General features: G+C 44.3%; 1 protein-coding gene across 3 annotated transcripts in view; it reads left to right on the forward strand.

The window, feature by feature from the left end:
* Window positions 1-24,211, forward strand: part of MYOF (myoferlin) — a 586,741-nt gene that overhangs the window by 460,699 nt on the left and 101,831 nt on the right. For 2 of the 3 annotated variants that reach the window (XM_061169799.1, XM_061169723.1), the window contains exons 4-5: window positions 7,831-7,939; window positions 11,247-11,334. The exons of the other annotated variant lie outside the window; for it this stretch is intronic. In XM_061169799.1, the coding sequence (XP_061025782.1) occupies window positions 7,831-7,939; window positions 11,247-11,334 (197 nt within the window). The remainder of the gene's footprint in view (window positions 1-7,830; window positions 7,940-11,246; window positions 11,335-24,211) is intronic. 3 annotated transcript variants of the gene reach the window in all.

A 24,211-nucleotide genomic window follows, 5' to 3' on the forward strand; every position in this document is an offset into this window, starting at 1 on the left:
CTATGGCTTTAAAAATGCATTCAGATTCAACTAATTGGATTTTATGAGAATTCAGCTACAGCTGAAGTTTACTTCTGGTCTAATCCTGAAAATAAAAATTGTTTTCCAAACAGATTCACGGTGTATATGTAGCACTGACGGTGGGGAGGGAGCTATTTGATGTACGTAAGAGAAAGGATTGGTTTTAAGAACTCTGCACAGTAATTGTATAGAAATGGCTGTGGGTAGTTACAAAGGGTTCTTGTCTGTTCATTCATGGCCACCTGCCCACACTCTGCATAGATAAACCCGCCTTCCTGTGATTTAGGCTGTGCATGAGTTCAGACCAGCTTTCCCTGCAAGTACTGACTTGGAGTCATATTTTTTTTAGGATCCCTTTTTCCAGAATAGTGTCTGAAATAATAATGAAAAGTGATGTTAAGCACTTACCAGATCATCCTTTTAATCCTTACAACAATACTGTTAGGTAGGAGCTGTCATTATCCCCACTTTGCAGATGAGGACACTGAGGCTCAGAAGTTACACAATCTGTGGTACAAGGATAAGTCTGAATCAGTCAGCTCTGTCTAGTGCCAAGTTCTTAGTCACTATGTTATGCTGTCCCCCTTACTTTATAAGGTCCAAGTGCTTGATGAATGAATGAATGAATACTACTGCCTTGAGTCTAAAGGATGAGGGCATTAGACAGAGACAGAGCCTGGGAGTTCTGTTGAACTGTCCAGAACGGGCAAGCATAGAGCCAGAACTTTGAGGACTGAATGAACAGGAGAACTGGTCAGGAGCAAATAGCAAAATAGCGGGTTACAGTCATTTATTCAAGAAATAACTCTCGGACATCTTCTACATGCCAGGCATTAGGCTAGTTAACCCACCCCTGGCCTTGTAGCCTCGCTGCCCCGGAGAGCTTTGGGGAAGAGACCTGGGCTTCCACTCAGCTCCTTCCCCTGTTAAAGTGATGTCATCTGCAGCAAAGGCTGGCCCTGAATCCTGCAGATACTGCCACAGCCTCCAGGCTAGTTCAGTGATTCCAAAATCTGGGCATGGAGTTTGTTACACCTCCACCTCAGGGGGCTTGTACACGGCTAGGTTGGGGAACCACTGTGGACTAGGAGTTTCTAGGTTTTCTAGAACCCCTGCTCCCTTGTGATGAACAGGACAAAGACCTCAAGGTCCTCTGACAATCCTGGTGTGGAGTAAGGAGGGGAAGCCACGGGAGGGCGCAGGTAACTAGGCCTGCCGAGTAGATTTTGATGGAGTTTTGCTTTCTCCTTTGTTCCATTAAATAATTGATTGCTATGTCCATTTTTCAAACGTGAACCTGTATTATCACATGGAATGTACTTTTAGAAAACTGCACGTGTTCCCTGTTCCCCAGGTCTGGCTTTGCCAGCTGCCTTCCCTACCCCCCGCCCTCCATTCACCCCTCCACCTGTTCTAGACCATTGTTTCTCAAACTTCCTGGGTATAAGAATTAACTAAAGAAAAAGTCTGACTCAGGGTCCTGGGAATCTGTACCCGCCCTGCTGATTCTGCTGCGGAGAAGTCTGGGGAACCACATTCTGAGAAACAGTTTTAGGAGCTAATCCAGAGCGCAAGGGTGGGCCGGATGGGAGACTCGGAGGGTTCCCCACAGGTGAGGTGGATGGGAGACCCGGGGAGGTGCTTTCTGGGGTTCCCTGTGATAGGATTCACTGCCATGGCTGCCCCTGCCTCTCCCTGGATCTGGTAGAAGGCAAGGTGCAGGGCTTGGCTCTCCCTCCTTTTGGCTCAGAGCCAAGGGAGGAGCTCCACTGATACTGGCCTAGGGGAGGGAGAAGTCTGCGGAGGGGATGGGACCCAGCCGAGCATCCCCACTGGCCTTCTGGGCCTGGCACAGACGACAAGGCCCAGCTGGCTGAGAGCCCAGTGCTTCAAAGGGTGGGCGAGTCATGGTCCTGCAGGGAGACCTGGGAGCCACTCAGAAAAGCATTTTTTCCCCAGCCCCGTTGGGGATTGTTCTTGCCCCTCGGAGGATGGGAAGTTGGTAGTTCTGCAGTCCTTGGGAACAGAAACAGTGCAACGTGTGATTTACTTTCCAGCCTCCAACTTATTTTTCCTTTCCTTCATGAGGGAATTTCCAGTAAACCCTCCCCCAGTAATCCATGTGGGCTGTGTCCCTGCTGCACAGAAGAACAACTCGCTAGATGTGAGTTCCCCTGATTAAGAACTCAGCCAGCAAAGCCCTTACTCACCACAGTGGCATGCAACTGTTAACATTTGCGTCCAGGCCAATGGGGAAAACGTTTTCCATTTCTCTTTTAAACACACTAGACTCTGTTTTAACGAGAAAGAAACAAAAGTTCTTAACCAACACTTGCATGACTGAGTTGACTAGTTTACAGTTAAACTCTTTAGTTCCCCCAGACCTAACACCTAATTTTCAAGTAGTTGCTTCCATTGCTTAGAGTTAGCTTGATGTCACAGAGAGAACCAACAACAAACTATATGGGCGTTTGTGGACTGAAAGGAATAGGAGAAGGACTGGCTCTTTCTTCATTTCAGAATACATCTGCTGTTTATTATTCTTGCACCATAAGTTTCTTTTTGAGGCGTGGTCCATCCATTTTAGTGTTGGGTGGAGCCCATGAGGAGACTCTTATTTTTCCATGAAAACACAGGGCAAAAGTTTCCCCATTACTTTCACACCATAATATTTTAACATATTTATAACATTAGTAATATGAAAGAAATAGGGTCTTGGTTTAGTATCACCTTCTTTAAAGGAAATTGGCTTGTGGTCCGACTGAACTCTTCTTATTCCCTGTGTAGGAGGCCAAGTCATCATTTCCCAGTCTCTCACTGTATTTTGTATCCAAGCAACATCATAGAAAATAGGCCAGGCCAGGCTTGCCTTCAAAGCCCTATAGAGTTCAGACACCCATGGGGATGTTTTCTTCAACTTACAGTGAAAGATCTTAGAAGTTGTAACTGTTTACATTTTTCTTCAACTCACCGAGCTGTTAAAAATATTTTGCGGATTAAGGTCTTTCTAGGCTTTCATCTAAACACGCACTGTCTTTACTTCAGAAAAAAGAAATTTAAGTTTTCTTTGACGTCTCCCTCCCCTCCCCCCACCCCACCCCCACAAGCTTAAGAATTTTATGATGAAAAAGCAAATCTTAAGAAATGGGACTAAAGGTTTCTGAAAGAAGGAATTGAGATCAGACTTCACGATTGGCTTCTTTTATTTCACTCCATTCCTGGTCTGTTATTTGTTACCATCCTCTCACACCCTCTCATGGGGAGGGAAAAGCAGCGGATATTGGATGAGTCAGAATGGAGGTTGTAAAACCATTCAGGGCCATAAAGGGCCAGCAGATGGGTTTTGTGTTTTAGGCAAAGCTGTTCTTCCCAGTTAGCCACAAGTCCCACCACTCCCTATTGTCTTACCTAATACTCACTCTATTCCACATTTCTGTTATTGGCCTAAACTTTCCTCCTGACACCCTGTGAGAATTTGTTTGACTCCTGATGTTATAGGCCAATACCTTTGAAGGCAGAAAACTTGCCTAGTATTCTAGGATTGTTCATTATGGACATTTTCTAGGATATTTTTTTCCCCCTAAATCAATGAACAAAGGCTTTAAGAGAAAAGAAATGTATAACATGAGAGAGTTTTCTGAATAGACATACATAGGAACATCACATGTATAAGCCAGTAGCAGACTTTCAGAGCTAAAAAGGGTCTGAGGAATTCTTTCAATCTACTCATTTGCAGATAATGACGGGGGCTCAGAGATTTGGGTGACTTAGCCAAGTCCTCAAAGGAAGTTGGGACACAGAGTTAGGGGTAGAACAGGAATTGTCTAACCCAGTGGTTCTCAGCCTGTGGTGATTTTGCCTGTGGGGACAACTGGCAATGTGTAGAGATGCTCTAGTGGGTAGAGGCCAGGGAAGCTGCTGAGCATCTGACAAGGCACAGGACAGCCCCCTAAAACAAATAATTATCCAGTTCAAAGTGTCAGTAGTGCCGCTGTTGATAAATGCTGGTCCAACCCAGGTCAGCCCTCTTTCCACTTCAGTATCATCCCTGCATGCTGTATTTTTTGTTTTGTTCCAGGGATTATTTATTGTTGATAGAGATTCAGGTCACCTTGGCTTTAGCAAAAGCAAATCAGTACATGTTCAAGTGTACAATGTTATGATTTTAATCATGAAGTTAGGTTATGAATCATAGAACTGTGAGGAGTAAAATCCAGTGTGTTTCCATGTCTTTCCAAGGTGAGTACCAGTCAGATAACTTTTAAACCTTTTCACACTTTGTTCTTATTGAAAAAACCGAATTAACCAACCCCTTGGCCTGCTGTTTTAAAACATGGAGAGAAGCCCATGGCGAGAAGCTCACACCTTGTGGGGCTGGAAGAGATTTTGCCAGGGGTTCTCACCTTGTGTGGGAGGTTTCTCTGTTTTATCAGGTGGAGATGGAGTCACGGGTAGTCTCTTGTCCTCAGTATATCAGGGGAATAAAAACCCAAGTGAGAAGAAAACATACTGATGTCAAAAAAACAAAAACAAACAAGAAACTAACATACGGAGTGAACGTACTCATCTGAAAAATTACTCTGTAAAGGTCCCGTCAATTCTCAGCATTGACAGAGAGATCTAATTTCTATATTGACCTAAAAGGGCTGAAAAGTGCACTCTTAATCCTCTGGAGGCAAAATTTTTCTTTTCTGACTCTACTTGTGATATTAGAAGAGAGGAGAATCCATCATGGTTGTTGAATGTCTTGGGTGTGTTCGTTTCAAGTCAGTGCACTCTTCCAAGAAGCCCTGTGCCAGTGGTTCACGTCGTGGGGTAAGTTGTGTGAAACAAGGTGCCATAGCAATGTTTGGTCTTGTGTGATATAATATATCTATTCACAGAAAGTGAAGTCACTTATTCTGAGTCAGTGGACGTATGTGGTTGGATGACAGACCCCGAATCTACAATCTGGTCCTATTTCTGAGGTCCGAGTCGGGGATGAGAATACAGATATATGTCAGTTTAAAAATAATGTGTCTATGTTGACATCAACTTTCACTTCCTGATTTTAAAACAAAATGTACAACATTTTTAAATAAAATGAATATTTCTCCACAGGGGGATCTTTCCTGATTATTGTTTTTGCCTGAAAGCCCAGAGCTATTTTTATTCTCAACTATGGTTTCTTCACCATGGGGTTTTTGGTATAAGGAATCTCTCCTGTCATTTTGAGGACTTGATGTTTAGTTTTCTAACTTTATGCTAACGATATTCCAGGCTATCATATCTGCTATTGTTAGTATAAGTCGCTGCAAATATAGACAAGACATAAGTAAATAGCATTTAAAAATTCTTACTATTTCTCTTTTCCTTTTTCAGTATCTATACTGAGAGCACACCCCTGGACTCTCTTTGCTTTTTGATTGCATTTCACAAAGGGAACTCCTTCAATTCACCCACTCTCATACCATGTTGTGTGTTATAACCCCGATTTACAGACTATATTCCACAGGTTACACTTTTATATTGACCAACTCCCTGGGGATGTGTGTTCTATAAATGTTTTTGATCATGTGCCCTAACTACAAAAATGTTTCTTTCCTTCATTCAGTAAATATCTATTAATAAGCAAACTATGTTCCAAGCACTGGGGTTAGAGGAATGAACAGAACAGGAAACAATCCCTGCCTTTCAGGAGCTTCACTCTAGTAAGGAGGGACACAGGTGTACTTCTGTACCAGTATGTTATGTGCACTAAGAGGTAGATGGTCAAAACCACAATAAGATATCACATCACACCTGTCAGCATGGCTGTCATCAAAAAGACCACAAGCAACAAATGTTGGCAAGGATGTGGAGAAAAGGGAACCCTTGTACACTGTTTGTGGGAATGTAAATTGGTGCAGCCACTGTAAAAACAAAACAAAACAGTATGGAGTTTCCTCAAAAAACTAAAAATAGAGTTACCATAGGACCCAGCAATTCCACTTGGGTATATATTCAAAGAAAATGAAAACACGATTTCAAAAAGATATCTGCACCTCAATGTTCATAGCAGCATTATTTACAATAGCCAAGATATGGAAGCAAGCTAAGTGTCCATCGACAGATGAATGGATAAAGAAGATGTGGCACATATACACAATGGAATACTACTCAGCCATAAGAAAGAATGAAATTTTCTTGTTTGCAACAACGTGGATGGACCTGGAGGGTATTATGCTTAGTGACTGAAGTAAGACAGAGAAAGAAAATTCTGTATGTTATCACTTATATGTGGAATCTAAAAAATAAAACAAATGAAAGAATATAACAACAAAAAAATAAGAGGTGGTTGGGTAAGTGGTAGAGGCTGGACCCTTGGGGTCCAGGAAGAGAAAGAAGTGCACACATCCAACTTTTGAATGATGCTCCACAGCATGTGAGTTAGCAAGTTACCCCGTCAGTAAACTAGCAACCTATTTACACTGCAAGAAAGTTTACTTGGGGGGGTGTTTTTACAGTGGACAATGTTGGTTTTTTTTATTGCTCAAGTGTTCCCAAGTGGCCTTTATTTCACAAAACTATTTCCATTAAAATTATTTCCTATACCACTTTTACTATATGATACTATTCAAATGAAAATCAATCGGCAAATTTACAAATTATGCACTTTTAAGTCATTTCTTCTACGTTGAGGCTGTACACATCAGACAGCATCAGTGCCCAGGCCTGAGTCAGTGAATTCCTAACAGTCTTCCATTAACCTGGACTCAGACTTTCACATTCGGTCAGGTATCCGTTACACCAAAGCAGCTTCTGAACCATGTGTTACCTGGCCCAGGTGGAAGCTTAGATTTTCTATGTTCTTGTGTGGTTTCCTCAGCCCATTACTAAATCAATTAGCCAGTCTCTGAAGACCATGACCTACATGAGATGAAGTTTACTACTGCTACTACCTACATGAAGGATGATGGAACCAAAACAAACAAAAAAAAAATCAAAAGATTTTAGGAATAAGGTAAAAGTGAGAAAAACTTCTGCATGAGACCTGTATTAATTTTCTGTCGCTGCTTTAAATTGCTACAAACATAGTGGCTTAAAACGTCACAATTTTACCACCTTACAGCTCTACTGGTCTGAAGTCCAGTGGGCTTACCTTCAAAATGGAGGTGTCAGCTGGGCTGTATTCCTTCTGGAGGCTCTAGGGGAGAATCTATTTTCTTGCCTTTTCCAGCTTCTAGAGGCCACCTGCATTCCTTGGCTTGTGGTCCCTTCAAACTAGTGACAGCTTGTTGAGTGTTTCTTGCAAGTCTCTTGACTCTTCTGTCTCCCTCTTCTACTTTTAATCCTGGATTATCTGGGTAGGCCCAGTCTAATCATATTAAGGTCAGCTGATTAGCAGCCTTAATTCCCTCTGCTACCTTAAACTCCCTTTTGTTTTGTATCACAACATATTAACAGGTTACAGTGGGCAATGTTTTATGAGTCCTTTTAAAGTCCATTACAGAAGAATGCCTAAACTTTGTCCTACTTTTCTCGCTTCCTGGATTCTTCGAGGTTATGTTCAGTCTTTGTCTCTCACCCATCAATCTCATTTGTGACTTGAAATTTCACAGGCACCATAGTTTGACTCTCGAAATGACTACTTGTTATGGAGACGTGGAGGCTGATGTGTGATGGTTACTGCCAAAATACCTTGCTAGGGAGAGCACAAAATGGCCCACGCTTCATTATGAGTGATTTTAATGCTCGCAGATGAACAGGAAGAGGATTGGGAGGTCCAGTGCGGAAATGGAAACATGCCTCTTATGTGGGTTACTGTGTGCTTTTTCCTTTCCCCTGCAGGTTAATTGGCACAGCCACCGTAGCCCTGAAAGACCTGATCGGCGACCAGAGCCGATCGCTGCCCTACAAACTGATCTCCCTGCTAAACGAAAGGGGGCAAGAGACTGGGGTGAGCATTTCCCTCTTGTTGAATGGCTTTGAAGTGAGATGGCTTTGCAAAGGTTCATTAAGACAAGAGTGTGAAATTATAAGTAGCTCACTACACACACACACACACACACACAGACACACACACACACACACACACACACTCTCCCTACTGGTTTTGAGATAAATAGGTGCATTTACAAATGATATGGCCTCATCCGGTACTCATATTGACAGAACTACAAAGTAGATAAACTTGATTTTCTATGGCAGAATGCTGTAGCATGAGTGGGACCCTCTCTTGGTACAGCTCTGGGCATATTCACTTGGTTGTTAACATTTGTATGGTGAGTATAGCTCTGTGTATCAGATACTCTTTGAAGCATTCTATAGAAGGTAATTCATTAATATTAGACCAGAATATCAAGATGTTAATATCATGATTTTATTAAATTAATTAATTAATTAATTTATTTATTTTTGGCTGTGTTGGGTCTTCATTGCTGTGCACGGGCCTTCTCTAGTTGCGGAGAGCAGGGGCTACTCTTCGTTGTGGTGCGCGGGCTTCTCACTGCAGTGGCTTCTCTTGTTGCGGAGCACAGGCTTTAGGTGCCTGGGCTTCAGTAGTTGCGGCGCGTGGGCTCAGTAGTTGTGGCTCGCGGGCTCTAGAGCGCAGGCTCAGTAGTTGTGGTGCACGGGCTTAGCTGCTCCGCGGCATGTGGGATCTTCCTGGACCAGGGCTCGAACCCGTGTTCCCTGCATTGGCAGGTGGATTCTTAATCACTGCGCCACCAAGGAGGTCCCCATGATCTTTATTATTCCATTGGCAGCTGAATGTTTTCTGATCACAGCCTCTCTAAACAAGTACACACTGATATTGTCTGATATGAGACCAGAAGAGAGAGACTCTTTTTCAAGTGCACTTTAAAAAAAATTGACTCTAGCATCACAGCTTTCAGATTTCTTAAGGTTGCTAACAAGCACTCATAAAGCTAATATGCTTGCCCTGTTAACCTCTGACCTCTTCGTTTTCCAAACAATTTGTCAATATTCTGCTTGGGAGCCTGGGCAAAGGGAGAAAATTTAAAAGAGGCCATCCCTGAAGGCAAGAATGCATTAATGCCCATTAGGAATGTCAATTTTGCTGGTCTAGTCTCCAAAACTTATAGGCTTGCTGTGAATTAGCATTTAATCATAAAATGTAAATTCAGAATGTCAGCTATCGTCTATCTACCCAAAACTGGCTGAGAGAAATGATACTAAGGGAAGATGGTACAAGTCAGTGATTTTTCTGGCTGTTTTTTTCCTCTTTAAAGCAGAGAAGAAAGCATATGTAGAACCCTGAAATGGCAGAATTGTAGTCATTGAATGGAGTAAGGAAGAGTGAGGGCCTCAGGCCTGGCCCCCTGGTATCCCCTTACCCCTGCTAGAGGGCCTGGAGCACCTCTGAGGATCCTGAAGTTACTGGGAAGCCATTGATACAGAGGTCGAGCCATTCATGGACTCTTCTAGTGTTTGAAAGGTGGATTCTTCAAGTTTGGCAATTAAGCCCCTCATTGCATTCGGTGTTCCTATTGTGGCCTGGTTGTAGCCATGAGACGCTGCTCTTATGATTCTATATTTGTCAAGAAACTGCTGTCAGAGGCATCATTTATTATCCTGTTCAGTGTCTCCCAGGTCATAGTTCTTAAGTTGGCAAAGAATGTGCTGATCCATGAGGTAGTATTTACTAATGAGCAGACAGATGGGAAAAAACAGGGCAATTGTGTGTGTGTGTGTGTGTGTGTGTGTGTGTTAGAGTTTACCAGGTGTAGCAAAAGTAGCAAATGGAAGTGTGGGATGCCCATTTCAATTTTTTTTTTTTTTTTGTGATTGATGGTTCCTTTTTTTTTTTTAATTTATTTATTTATTTATTATTTTTGGCTGCGTTGGGTCTTCGTTGCTGCGCGCGGGCTTTCTCTAGTTGCGGTGAGTGGGGGCTATTCTTTCTTGCGGTGCACAGGCTTCTCATTGCGGTGGCTTCTCTTGTGGAGCACGGGCTCTCAGCGCACGGGCTTCAGTAGTTGTGGCACACGGGCTCAGCAGTTGTGGCTTGCGGGCTCTAGAACACAGGCTCAGTAGTTGTGGCGCACGGGCTTAGTTGCTCCACGGCATGTGAAATCTTCCTGGATGAGGGCTCGAACCCATGTCCCCTGCATTGGCAGGCGGATTCTTAACCACTGCGCCACCAGGGAAGTCCCCATTTAAATTTGAATTTCAGATAAGCAATGAATAATTTTGGTATAAATATGTCCCAAATTTTATGTCCTGTATTTTATCTGATAACATGGGGGGGGGGATGTGTGTGTGTGCCATTCTTATTTTCAAAGGACTTCTTTTATTTTGAGGTTTATCCTTCCTTAGTTTTGCTGTTAAAAGTCCTTTATTTTGTGAAATGATTATAGTAGTAGATGGTAGTTGAGGGCATGTGTTTGGCAAAATAAAAATTAGCGATCCTATGTTGAGTCCCCCTCGCAAACTTTTTTGAAATTTTGTCGGTTCACAAAATATGAAAGTATAGGAAACTCTGCCCTAAAATAATGCCCCACGTGAGAAATTTAACTCAGATTTTTTAAATGGGAATAATTTTATCTCCTGTAACGAGTTAGTATGTTTCTTCCTTTCTGATAATGAAAGGTTATGTATAACATTTTCTGTTCTCCTTCTTGCCTTGGCTTCTAGCCAACTTGGGGTCATATTTAATGCAAGAGGTATGGCACTTATCTTCAACTTCATGTTTGCATTTTTGATTCCTCTTTAATCAGACTTGTTTCCCTTTTTTTGAACCCCATTTTATGAATCACATCATTTTATAACTTTTTGTTAGTCACTTAAAATTCTTTTTGGAGAGAAGTGTGAAAATAAATTTCAGCAATTAACAAAGACGTCAATGAGCAAACAAAAAACTTAAAACACTTAGAATGAGCCTCTGTGACTGTAATTCTGTGATTGGAGGCCATCTCCAGCCTAGGAAGGAGGTTTGTTACAAGTTCAAGCTTCCTTGTCACAAAACTTTCCCCCAGTTATGAGGCTGCCCCTTAGCAATGATACACTTGGCAACCTGTACCAGGTAACTGCTTTCCCAGGCACGCCCACTCCACCTGGCCTCACACGGTGGGAAGATATAAACAGTGGAGGGTGTGTCATCCTTCTCTCTTTCTCTTCTCACATTCCCATCCCCCTGCTCACCCCTACTAGAACTTTTACTCCTGCTGAATTGGTTTGTGTTGAGTCTATAGCATTCTGATGCCCTGCACTGATTCTGTCTGCAATGAATTTTTTCTACCCAGGCCACCATTGACCTGGTGATCGGCTATGATCCACCTTCAGCTCCACATCCGAATGACCCCAGTGGGACCAGCGTGCCAGACTTGGGAGGTAAGCTGACCCTCCTGAAGGCCCAGCCTACACCGGGGGGATCTACTGATGGCACACAAGGACTCTCCAAGAAAGCTCTCCTTGTCACTATATTCTCTGTAGCTCCCTGCCCACCTAGACAGGGCCCCATGAGGCAGGTGGAGCTGCCCTGAATTGGGACGTTACAAGAGTTCACCAAATGCCCTTCAAAGGAGAGGGGACAGCGAGACAGTCCTTTACTGTTGCCGAAATTCGGTGACAGAATACCGGTGCCAGATTAAATCTTGGAGACAGAGTTTTGGGTGAAGTAGAAAGAAATAGCTTTATTGCTTTGCCAGGTAAACGGGGCCACAGCGGGCTAATGCCCTCAAGACTGTGTGTCCCACCCTGGAGTGGGTAGTGAGGAATCTTATAATGTTCAAGGAGCAGGGCGTGTTCAGCTTGTGGGCATTCTTCTGATTGGTTGGTGGTGAGGTAATTGGGAGTCAGCATCATCAACCTTCTGTTTCCAACGGGTCTGGGGTCTGCGTGCTTGTGGGCAGCATACAGTTAACTTCTTCCACCTGGTGGGGGGTTTCAGTATCTGCAAAACAGCTCAAAGGACACGGCTCAGAATAGTATCTGTAGTCCTTGAGGAAGAACTAAAGGTCCCTGACTTTGTTTAACGGCTAACGTATTATTATTTTGTCTTGCTTGACTGTTGTTCTTTCTTTCTGCATTTTCTCACTTCTCTGATTAAATTTATTCTGTGACTAACGTTTTTCTACAGACAAAAGGCAGGCGGAGGACATGGGCGGTGTCTATTCTGGGAAGGCCTCATAGGGTCCTGCTTGGTTACATGACTGAGCAGCCTCATGTGAGCCCATCCAGTGGAAGGTCCCAGGCAGGGCTTTGCTTTGGGTTTGTAGCTTGCACCCCATACACTGTTGCCTGGTTGTGAGTCTCAGGAGTGGCCTGTACTCTCTTCACGTGTCTTCACCTCCTAAATGTGCCATCAGCAGGCTGCGCTCTCAGCCGCCAGTCTCGTGGTCGGAGCCCTTGGATTGGAGCCTCTCTCTCCCTTGGCCCTGACCCCCTCCCGCCTCCGAACAGCCCCTCGGTCCTTTAACCAAGTGCTTCCTGTCGCACAACCCACCTTGTGCTCCTTGTTCACGGATGTGGGTTGTGGGTCATTCAGGGCCATCAAGTGCTGCTTTGGATGGGGTTGGGACGTGGGACTCGGGGTGGGTTTTGGGCCGCAGGTGGAGGGCAGTCTACAAGACAGTCAGGCCTTTCACACAGCTGAGTCCGACCTCCTCTTAGCGTCTTTCCAGGGTGACGGGATCCTAGACGTGTCTCTGTGGCTTCCTCTGCGCGGAGGGGTCTCACCAGACGCCCCTGTCTTCCCAGCCTTGGCGTGCACCCCAGGGAGGGAGGGCCCACTCGCCCTGCCTTGAAATACCTCTTCCTGGGAGGGCACCCTGGCCCTGGTTCCTGCCAGGCTTGGCTCCTCAGGTCCTGGCTTCTCTGAGTTTTTCTTGGTTCTGAACTCAGCTCTCTGGCCACCTGAGGGGTCTTCTTGGCACCTGTGGCAGCACCTCCCTTCCTGGCCTGTGATGTCTCTGCCCTCTTCCTGTGTGACTTCTGGTCTGCCTCAGCGCCATCCCAGCCATTGCCCCTGCTCGCCCAGCCCACAGATGGCCCGATATTAAGGTTTAGGCCCATTAATTGACCACGCAGTTGTGTGTCCAGCATGGGTCACCTGGCCCCTTCTCCCTTGGGGACATTTGGGACTGACATAGCCCCTTACCTCTTATAAGGGTACCAGCACATCAGCAACACGCTCTGCCTTCACCCTCTGCCCACCGGCACCATGGGCACGCTGCTTTGTCCTTGGACACTCTTGGCCCCGCAGGGGCCCTGTGGTGGCTTGAGAACATCTGTGGCTCCCTTTGCTGCCAGAGCAGTGATGACAGATACACCACAGAGGAAACAGCGCAGTCCCGAGCAGCACGCCAGCAGGGGCTGAACCAAGTGGTCCGACCAATTTCTTTCTCCTCCGCCGATGCCCGCTGTCACCAGTGTTTGCTTTGGCCTGGGAAGGACAGTAGGTACTTTCGGGCCCAAAAAAGGCAGCCCCAACTGGTGGGCTATCTGGTGTAGCCTCTGAATTGGGAGGACCAGGGTGCCTTTTCTTACACTGATATTTTTCCTAAGCCAGATCCTATTTACTAGTGTCCTAAGGCTGCTGTAATAAAGTCCCACAAACTGGGTGGCTCAAACTATAGAAATTCATCCTCTCGCAGTTCTGGATGCTAGATGTCTGAAATCAAGGACTCTAAGGGAAATTCTGTTCCATGCCTCTGTCCTAGCTTCTGGTGGTTGCTGCCAATCCTTGGTGTCCCTTGGCTTGTAGACCCATCACTCCAGTCCCTGCCTCTGTCATCACACAGTGTTCTCCCTGTGTGTCTCTGTCTTCACATGGTGCTCTCTCTGTGTGTCCATGTCCAAATTTCTCACGTCTTATATGGACACCAGTCATTGGATTCGGCCCACCCTAATCCAGTGTCCTCTCAGGTTAACTTGATTACATCTACAAAGACCCTATTTCCAAATAAGATCACATTCTGAGGTTACAGATGGGCAAGACTTTTGGGAGGACACTATTCAGCCCTGTATACTGGTAGATAAAAGACAGTTTCATTATGTTTATTCCATTTCAAGAGCCAAAATGTTAAATGGGCCCTTTTGAGGTACCCCTTGAGCCGGGCCTTTAGGAAAAAAATAGCACTGAGTTTCATTCAAGTAGAAAGAGTAAACTTATAGTTTACAGTGAACTGGAATCACACAACTTTAGTATTTATGGAGTAAAGAAATTGGTTGCTGGGTTTCCTGACCCATTGCTCAATGCTGCAGTGAGGGTGGTAAATTCTTTAAAATACACCTCCTCCCCTCCAGGAACTTTCAGTTCAGGTTTGGAGACAAGACTTTTTTTTTCTCAAGGTGTAACATTATGGATAAGAGCAAGGGCTTTGGGGTCACACTAGCCTACATTAGATTCTGTGTCTATTGTTTTTTTTGTTGTTGTTGTTTTTATAAATTTATTTATTTTATTTATTTATTTTTGGCTGTGTTGGGTCTTCGCTGCTGTGTGCAGGCTTTCTCTAGTTGCGGCGAGCGGGGGCTACTCTTCGTTGCAGTGTGTGGGCTTCTCATTGCGGTGGCTTCTCATTGAGGAGCACAGGCTCTAGGCGCGCGGGCTTCAGTAGTTGTGGCATGCGGGCTCAGTAGTTGTGGCTCACGGGCTCTAGAGCATAGGTTCAGTAGTTGTGGCACACGGGCTTAGTTGCTCCGTGGCATGTGGGATCTTCCCGGACCAGGGATCAAACCCGTGTCCCCTGCATTGGCAGGCGGATTCTCAACCACTGCACCACCAGGGAAGCCCCTCTGTGTCTATTGTTAATTAGCTATGTGACCTTGGGTAAGTCACTAAACTTGTCTGAATCTCACTCTACTGTAAGGTGGGGGAGAACAGTAGCACATCATGAAGTGGTTGCAAGGATTAAATGAGATAATGCATAGAAAGCACTTAGCCCAGTGCCTGGCATAGAGTTAAGTTCTACCTTAATGTGATCTTTATTATTATTATTATTACAAAAACAATTCTGGGTAGCTGTAGTTATGAGCTCAGTTGAGTGCCACGGTCTGTATGAACATTCAAATTGCTTCCTCTAAAAAGCAGAGCTATTAGAAAAGAATGATCTGGTTTGGCTCAGAGTCATGTTGAGATGACTAAATGCTTTTTTGTTAAATATCTTAAAAAAGGAGGGTGGGTTGTGTCCTAATGGACCCGGAAGACTTTGAGAATAAGCTATTTATCAAGCTGTTAGGAGCATAGGGGGAGGTCCCATCTCCTGAGATGGACCCTTGTAAGCCCAAGCTCAGAAAACACACCATTTCCCCGGAGCAAAGACTGCTTCCTTAGAAATGAGAAAAGCACCAACTCTTGAAATTTTAAACCCACTGGGGAGAAAATCCTTGTCATCCAGGCTTCCTTTGCCCAAGGCTCCTTCTCCTCACCTCGCGGGTTGTCTTGGCAGCACAAGTCAAGCTCCAGCAGTGCTGTGGACTGAGTCCCCCATCCTCTTAGGAAGCTAGCTGATTTCCAGCAGGTTCCAATGGCAGGTGGCCAAGGTCTGCCTCAGAAGTTCTTTTTAATACCTGATACTGCTGGACGGAGATAGGAAATGAGCCAGAACTTGGGTTCCTTTTATTTGGATTTCAAAGAATGTTAGCAAGTGCTGGCCTGCAAATGAGCTGTGTCCGCAGGGCAATTTTATGTTTAAGTGTGAAATGACAAAGTGAAATTTCTTTATTTGAAAAATGAACAGGTTTCTTTGATCTGGAAGTGCCATCTTTGTTCTATGAGATTAACATTCACCACAGCTGGGTCAAGGGTGGCGTTCTGAATAATGATTTCATAATCTGGCTAAAAGAAACTTAAAAAAATCTTTTAATGTCCTAGATTATCTGGATTTTTTTCTTTTAACTTTTTTTTTATTTGGCTGCATTGGGTCTTAGTTGCAGCACGTGAGATCTTTCGTTGCAGTGCGTGGGCTCCAGAGCTCACGGGCTGAGTAGTTGTGGCACGCGGGCTCTCTAGTTGTCCCGCAGCATGTGGGATCTTAGTTCCCCAGCCAGGGATCTAACCTGCGTCCCCTGCGTTGGAAGGCAGATTCTTAACAACTGGACCACGAGGGAAGTCCCTATCTAGATGTTTTAAGATAAAACTTTTTTTGTCTTAATGTGACAATTCAACCAAGCAAAGATATCTTTGAGTACTTAGTACAACTCCATGCTAGGGAAGACACTAAGGAAAAAAAACCAACACCTTACAGTCTTGGGGGAAATAAGAGCAATAAACATGAGACAGAAATAACAGCAAGGCAGCCACACCTCCTGCCGTCACAGACCTTAACATAAACAGAACATCTGGCCAAGAAATTCGTTTTTTTCACTTTCCTTAAACTGACTCTTTAAAAATCTTTACCATTCTGTATAAAAGTAACGAGTCCACTCCCTCTAATTTAACTATCAATAGATCTTTTCAAATTTTAAAACATGAACTCATTGGGGGTGTTTTGTGAGTTCAAAAGCATATCTGCTTATAAAAATATAAACATCACAGGGAATATAAGACACAAGAACATACAAATCTCTCATAGTCCCAACCTACGATAACCACTATTCACCACTACTGATATTGATTTTAAAGGTTACCATCCACATAGTGGGATCTGCAAAGAAGAAATTTGAAATGTTAATGATAGAACACAAAAGTGAAGATTTTCAGGAAAATTCACCTCTGCAAGTTGAAGAAACTAATTATGACCACAGATCACGGGAATTGAATACTTCAGAGGTTCGTGGGTTTTTGTTTTTTGTTTTTTTAAGACTCTTTTTTAAGAGAAGTTTTAGGTTTACCACAAAATTGAGAAGAATATACAGAGATTTCCCGAATGCCCTCTGCCCCCACATATGCATAGCCTTCCCCATTATCAATGTCACTCACCAGAATGGTGCATTTTTTTACAAAAGATGAACCTGCATCGACGCAGCATAATCACCCAAAGTCCATCGTTTACCTCGGAGTTCATGTTTGGTGTTTTACGTTCTGTAGGTGTGGACAAATGTATAACGGTATATATCTATCATCATAATATCATACAGAATATTTTAACTGCCCTAAAAATCATCTGTGCTCTGCATATTCGTCTTCTCCCCACACACACCCCCAACCTTTGGTAACCACTGATCTTTTTATTGTCTCCATAGTTTTGCCTTTTCCAGAATATCACAGAGTTGGAATTATACAGTATGCAGTCTTTTCAGATTGGCTTCTTTCACTTAGTAATGTGCATTTAAGGTTCCTCCATGTCTTTTCATGACTTGATAGCTCTTTTTTTTTAGTGCTGTATAATACTCCATTGTCTGGATGTACCACAGTTTGTTTATCCATTCACCTACTGAAGGATATCTTGGTTGCTTCCAAGTTTGGCAATTATGAGTAAAGCTGCTATAAGTATCCGTGTGCAGGTTTTTGTGTGGACCTAAGTTTTTAACTCCTTTGGATAAATGCCAAGGAGCATGATTGCTGGGTGATAGGGTAAGAGTATGTGTAGTTTGTAAGAAACCGCCAAACTGCCTTCTGAAGTGACTGTACCAGTTTACATTCCCACCAGCAATGGATGAGAGTTCCTGTTGCACCAACATTTGGTGTTGTCAGTGTTCTGGATTTTGACCGTTCTAATAGCTGTGTAGTGGTATCTCATTTTAATTTGCATTTTCCTGATGACATATGATGTGGAACATCTTCTCATATGCTTATTTGCTAACTGCATATCTTTGGTGAGGTTTCTGTTAAGGTCTTTGGCCCATTTTTTACACGTTGTTTGTTTTCTTATTGTTAATTTTTTTTAAATTAACTTATTTTTTGGCTGCGTTGGGTCTTGGTTGCTGCGTGCGGGCTTTCTCTAGTTGCGGCGAGCGGGGGCTACTCTTCATTGTGGTGTGCAGGCTTCTCATGTTGCGGAGCACGGGCTCTAGGTGCATGGGCTTCAGTAGTTGTGGTACGCAGGCTCAGTAGTTGTGGCTCATGGGCTCTAGAGTGCAGGCTCGGTAGTTGTGGCACACGGGCTTAGTTGCTCTGCGGCATGTGGGATCTTCCCGGACCAGGGCTCGAACCCATGTCCCCTGCATTGGCAGGTGGATTCTTAACCACTGCACCACCAGGGAAGTCCCTATTGTTGAGTTTTAAGATTAAGAGTTGTTTGTATATTTTGGATAACAGTCCTTTATCACATGTGTCTTTTGCAAATGTTTCCTCCACTTCTTGGCTCCTTTTCTAATTCTCTTGATATTGTATTTCACAGAGCAGAAGTTTTTAATTTTAATGAAGCCCAGCTTATCAATGATTGCTTTCATGGATCAGTTCTTTGGTTTGTATCTAAGGAGTTCCCTTTTAAGGAATGCTTTCCTGAAGCTCTTATTTCAAAATGACAAAGGTTGAAGAGCCTGGGGCATAGGTGGCTTAACTGAAAGTGTGTGGTGTCAGAAGGTCTGCTTTTCATTGCCTGCCTCTGAGACTTTTCCCCTGACAGAGGGGTGGGCTGACTCAGACCACCGGCTTGACCTTCTGAAAACCTGTTACTTTGCCGACTTGATTTGCCAGATGTCATTTAGCTTGACTGGAGCCTACATCCCCGTGGCCAGAATAAACTACTTTTAAAATCTCACATCTATTTTTGAAGAACAATCTGTTAAAAGTATGCATTGTTCAATGCTAGAAGTGCAAAAAAAAAAAGAAAAAAACCAAAAAACATTCATAGCCAGAGTTGGCCACTTCAAATTCATTTCATTCCATGAACACCAGAGTCACTTTGCTTGAAGTTAAATTCAATCTGGTTCAGAAAACATTTACTGATACCTGTCTGTGGAGCATACAGAGGTGAGAAAGGTATTGTTTGCCACCAGGAGCTTGTGTTTCAGTAGAAAGGTAAGATATAAACATGAATAACTATAGGTCAGAGCTGAATCTAATAAATTCCTCAAGGGAAGACTAAGCTAATTATTATGTGGGAAACAAATTCTTAGAGAAAGTGCTTTTTCAGCTGTGTATTTCAACTGTGTATCCTTACCGCCTAGTACAGCACTTGGAAAACGACAGTTGTCCAGTAAATGCATGGTTGATTGAATGAATGACTGAGTGAATGATAGATGAGCAATAGATATGGTTTAAGTTTTTGTTCAAGAGGGGCATTTTGGTGAACACTAGTGTATAGGCCAAAGTGACTGATTCATTCAGAGGAGTAATAAAAGGGAAGCATGTTCCTGAGGGCCGGGAGTGCCAGACTGAGACATTTGTCCTTGATGAACAGACCTTGAGGATCCATGGGAAGTTTTCTGAACAAGGGACTATCCTGTTCAGAGCTGCCCTGGAACATGATCAATGTGTTAGAAGATCATTGCAGGCACTGTTTCCACGATTAGGTCTCTAATTGGCTTTGTCCAACAAACTGATTGTATTAGGCCATTTTTTCCCCCCAGGATATTTAGGAAAGTCAAAGTGATGATAATAAACAAGTGGTTCTTAAATTTTAGAGACATAGTAAAATCATCGGGGGAAATCTTTAAATGTGCAGATTTCCAGCACCTATCTCCAGAGGGTCTAATTTAGCTGATCTGAAGGGGAACCCCCCAATCTGTATGGTTAACAGGAACTTCCAGGAGATCCTGATGAAGGCAGATTATGGAGCTCACTTTGAGAAGCCATGGAGTTGAGCATTTTACCTGGTTAACATTATCTTGTCTTGATCCAGACAGAGCTCTTTGGGCAGCATTTCCTAGCTTGGCTCACAGTCTACATCAGTCAAAGGTAGATGCTGCCAGAATTGCCCTGCCAGCCTGTGTTTGCGTCACTGTTTGGTTACAGGCACTTTTATGGTACCTTTGCTTTGGTCAATGGATTGGAACCGTTCCAGAAGATTCTTAGGGCCCATATAGTGCCATTTACCCAAAAATCAGAGTGGAAGGTAATGAATTGCTTATGGTTGAATGCAGATATTTATTTATATAACTTCTAGCATGTTAGAAACCCAGCAAAGTTATTATTCAACATTCCAGCTAAATCAGCATATTATCTCCAAAATGTTTTCATGCTTAGAAACTTACTCTCTCGTGTTCTGCTTTGTACTTTTTAACTTACACTGATGATACCATACCAGCCTTCTGTCCTGATTTTGCAATGACCTTTGGCCCAAGGTAATTAAATTCTGTCTTAACCAGTATGACCATTTAACAAGACCTCGTCATGAGAAGCAAAATTAATATCACAGGCAGAGATTGGCATTCTAGGACTCTGGAAAAACAGGGTTGCTGTGGGGAAATAGTAAATATTGACCAAAAAAAAAAAAAGCAAAAATATTCATAAAGAAAGGAGTCTCCATCAAGGAATGGAGGAAGATTAGGTGGGATAGTAGCCCAATTAGTGCTTAGGTGGAAAAAATGAGAGGCATGGGAAGTGTTTGGATAAAGAAGCCTGCTGGCTAGGGTAGTCCTGGCCGCCCTGATTGCCTATTTTCTCTGTGAAATAAGAAGGAAGGTCATTAGCTGATGGTGAGAAGGATAGAATGTTGGAAGCTTTCAAGGTGCAAAACAGGTGGGAGTTCAGAAAGGTGAAGGGAGTTGACCTTGTTGGCTAATCAAAGGCCATTTCAAACCAGGATTTAGGAGAACTTGGACATAGGTACTTTGGAAACATGGTAGGATAGCTGGGCAATCCTGTGAGTCCACTGAAGGTTTGAGATCATGAAATTAAAGTGACACTAGTCAGTAAGGTGTGTGTTCAAGTTCAGTTACCTTTGTGAATGAGTGTAGTAAGTGGAGAGTCAAATGAACCAGGTGAGTACGATGAAGTGAGGGGAAGGGAGGGATTGAGGGGCACTTCGAGGAGCTATTGCAGTGTTAGATCCCAGAATCTAACGGGTTAGGAGAAAAGGACATGAAGGAAGTGGGGGGCAGGGGATGTGATGTGGTCCATAGATTGGGGCAGCCTGTGTGACTGCACACTGTGGACTGGAGTCATAGAAAGAACAAACAGGAAAGATACAAAAGATGGCCACTGGAGTCCTGTCTACACAGAAACTCATAATGTGAACTTTTTGGGAATAGGGTCTTTGCAGATGTAATCTGTTAAATGAGGTCATACTGGAATAGGGCAGGCCCCAAATCCAGTGACCGGTGTCCTTATGAGAATAGGTGAGAACCCACAGACACACAGGGGAGAAGGCCATGTGACAACAGAGGCAGAGGTTAGAGTGATGCAGCCATGAGCCAAGGAACACCAAGGATTGCCAGGAGCCACCAGCTACTAAGAGGCAAGGAAGTCTTTTTCTCTAGAGGCTTCTAAGGGAGCAGGGCCCTGCCAACATCTTGATTTTGGAATTCTGGGTTTTGGAACTGTCAGAGAATAAATTTTGGTTGTTTTAAGTCACCCAGTTTGTGCTACTTTGTTACAACAGCCCTAGGAAGCAAATACAACCAGCAATTTCCTGTTCAGTCAGCAGTTCCTAACTTACTGTTGCCTTCTGTGGTCATGAAACACTCATACTTTGTAGATCCTCTTGGCTGCGTTCCAGGGCATGCCGAGGTCTCAATACGGGGCGGGGCACGCCAGTTCAGTGGCTAATGTTGGGTAATTTCACAACTTGTGCAGAAGGGTGTGTTCGGCAGTGCCCTAAGGGCCCCGGTCATTCTTTGTGGAACACTTAGGGTGTTAGCATTGTTTAATTCTGTGCAGCTTCCTGCCACATAAAGGGGCGATTTCCTGCTCAAACAGCCTTTTGCTGCTACATAGAGATGCGGGTGGTAGACATGACTTGGTGTGGTTTCCCTCTGATCCATCCCTTTAGCCTAAAGTCTGACTAGCAGAAGGTTTCCAGAAGAAATTGGCTCTTTGTTACCTGCAGTCTGTTTCTGGAACATCCATCAAGAGCTTAAAGAGGATTTGTCCAGAGTCCAGGCACCACAAAGGGCTACGATTTACCCCTTCTTTTGCCGTAAACAACCACCAACCCCAAGTGGAACAGTCCACAGCAGGGAGGAAATCTCACTTGGGCCCAAGGTGGTCCAAGAAAGTTCATGTTAGTTGTTGGAGGAGCTTTAAAGCCATGTGGCCCAGCCATTGCCCAGTCTGGAACAGGTTTGCACAGGGGAGCCTGACTGTCCGTGCTTCCCTGAGGCTGGTGCCAGGGTTGGGAGGAGCGCCCCCTGGCATCTGGGTGCCCTCTCCTGCGAGCCCTGCGGGAGCTTTGCCAAAGTGCTGGAGAACTCGAGAAGGCTCAAGCAGGGGTCAGGATGCCCTCGTTCGTTTGTTACCTCATTCCACATTCATCAAGCCCCTGCTATGTACTAGAAGGGTGTGTGTCAGGCACAGGGCAGGTACAAAGAAGAAGAGGGCAAGCCCTCAGCTTCTGAAGAGTGGATGGTAGTGGGGAGGCGCACAGGTTAATAACAGGTGCAAGACTGGTGAGGACTGGATAGAACAATGTGTGGTAGACACGAGAGAGGGGACTCACTCTTTCTGGTGGGGGTGGTGGGGACAGACCAAGACAGTATTTCATCTGGAACTTGAGGGAGGTGAGGAGCCCACCTGGTGGAGAAGAGGAAGGACATTCTGAGAGCTTGGATTCGGGCCCCAGGCAAACCCTTCTTTTGAAGCCTCTTAAACAATAGGGAAGAGGAGGCCCAGATTATCATGCAGAGGTAGCTATTCTCCACCTGTGGCTTCTGTGGGGTTTCCTGGTGTCCTGACAAAGATGTTGAGGAACTAGGAGCACAGCATCACCTTCACCTGCAGCCTGGTTCTAGATCCAGTCTTAAACCAATGAGGGAGGGCGAAGATGTGGTCTTGGTTTTAGCTCAGCTCCTAATAACCTAACAAGTTGCTTCAGCTTTCTGGACCTCAGTTTTCCTACCTATAAAATGGGGTGAGGGGCAGGTTGGATGAGGATCTTTAAGGTCCCTTCTAGTCTAAATTCTGCGGGTCTGTGACTCCTTGAAAGACTGAAGTGTGGCTCCAGAGAATGTTGGGTCAGAGGAGCAGAGGGCTGAGGAACAGAGCGGGAACGCACACTTGATGAACTGGAGACAAAGAGGGGGGCCTTGAAAGCCCCTGAAAATATTTAGAGTGCCAGCAGGAGAGCTGCACAATTCAGAGAAGTATGCGTGGGCCCTAGTGTCCAACGCCATGGAAGGTGGAGCATGAGGATTCAGAAAAGGGCCCTGAGCTCAGCAAGAAGAGGTCCACGGTTGACCTTTGCAGAGCAGGTGCCAGGCTTAGATGGGACGAGAATGAATGCAGGGGTGGTGAGGAGGAAGGTTCCTCCTGGACTAAACTCTGAGGCAGTACATTGGGGGGACCTTTTACTTCCTTGTGGTTGCCCCTTTCTTACTCTATGCCCTATCCCCTGTGCTGCTCACTCACTGCCCCCCACCCCCACCCCCGCCCCTTAACTGCTCGCTAGGAAGTGCTCCAACAAAACTGACTTCTCAACAAAACTAAAAAAAAGAAGAAAAAGAAAGAGAAGATTAATTTGTTGGGTTGTGCTTTGTGCCAGGCATGGTATTAAAGGCTTTGCATATAGATTAATTTTATTTTTACAGTAACCTAGTGGTAAATACTATTATTTCCCCCTTTTTACAAATGAGGAGACTGAAACAGAAATTAAGAGACTTACTCAGACTCACATAGCTCAAAACTGGGATTCCAACCCAAACAGCATGACTCCAAAGCCCAAGCTTTAAGAGCCATGCTACACAGCGATTTGATGGAACTAATTCATACTATGATGTGAGTGACTGGCAGATGACTCCATATTGAAATTGTCTCCTATGTGATTTTGCGTTGTAAAGAAGGAGGTTCAAGATCCAAAGGTAGGGAGTGCAAATGCTGGTATTTTTTAGACAAGGTAGTTTGTTGGTCTTCTAGTCTCTCTTAAATTATATTGTACAGATTACCAGGAGTTCAAACTTTTTGTCTATTAAGAAAAAAATAACTGAAGTTTGTCATTGAGTTTTAAAGAGTTTGTGAATAATAAAAAGGGGAGATATAGAAGGCAGAGTTGATTTTTGTTATTTTAGGAGAGAAAGATCTGTGTATATCTGAAGGCAGAGGGGCGGTCCCTATGGGGAAGGAGCCACTGGAGGTACTTGAAAGGGGGGACATTTAAGGGGTCCCCAAAGAATCAGCAGGAAGTGCGATCTCAGGCATGGGGAGGGGGTTCACTTGAAACACATTTTCCCCCTGAGTGTGAAGGGAAGCTAGGGGACAGATGTGTATGGAAGTGACAGACCAGGAGGA

This window comes from Eubalaena glacialis, chromosome 1 (genome assembly GCF_028564815.1).
Source record: "Eubalaena glacialis isolate mEubGla1 chromosome 1, mEubGla1.1.hap2.+ XY, whole genome shotgun sequence".
Classification (NCBI taxonomy): Eukaryota; Metazoa; Chordata; class Mammalia; order Artiodactyla; family Balaenidae; genus Eubalaena; species Eubalaena glacialis.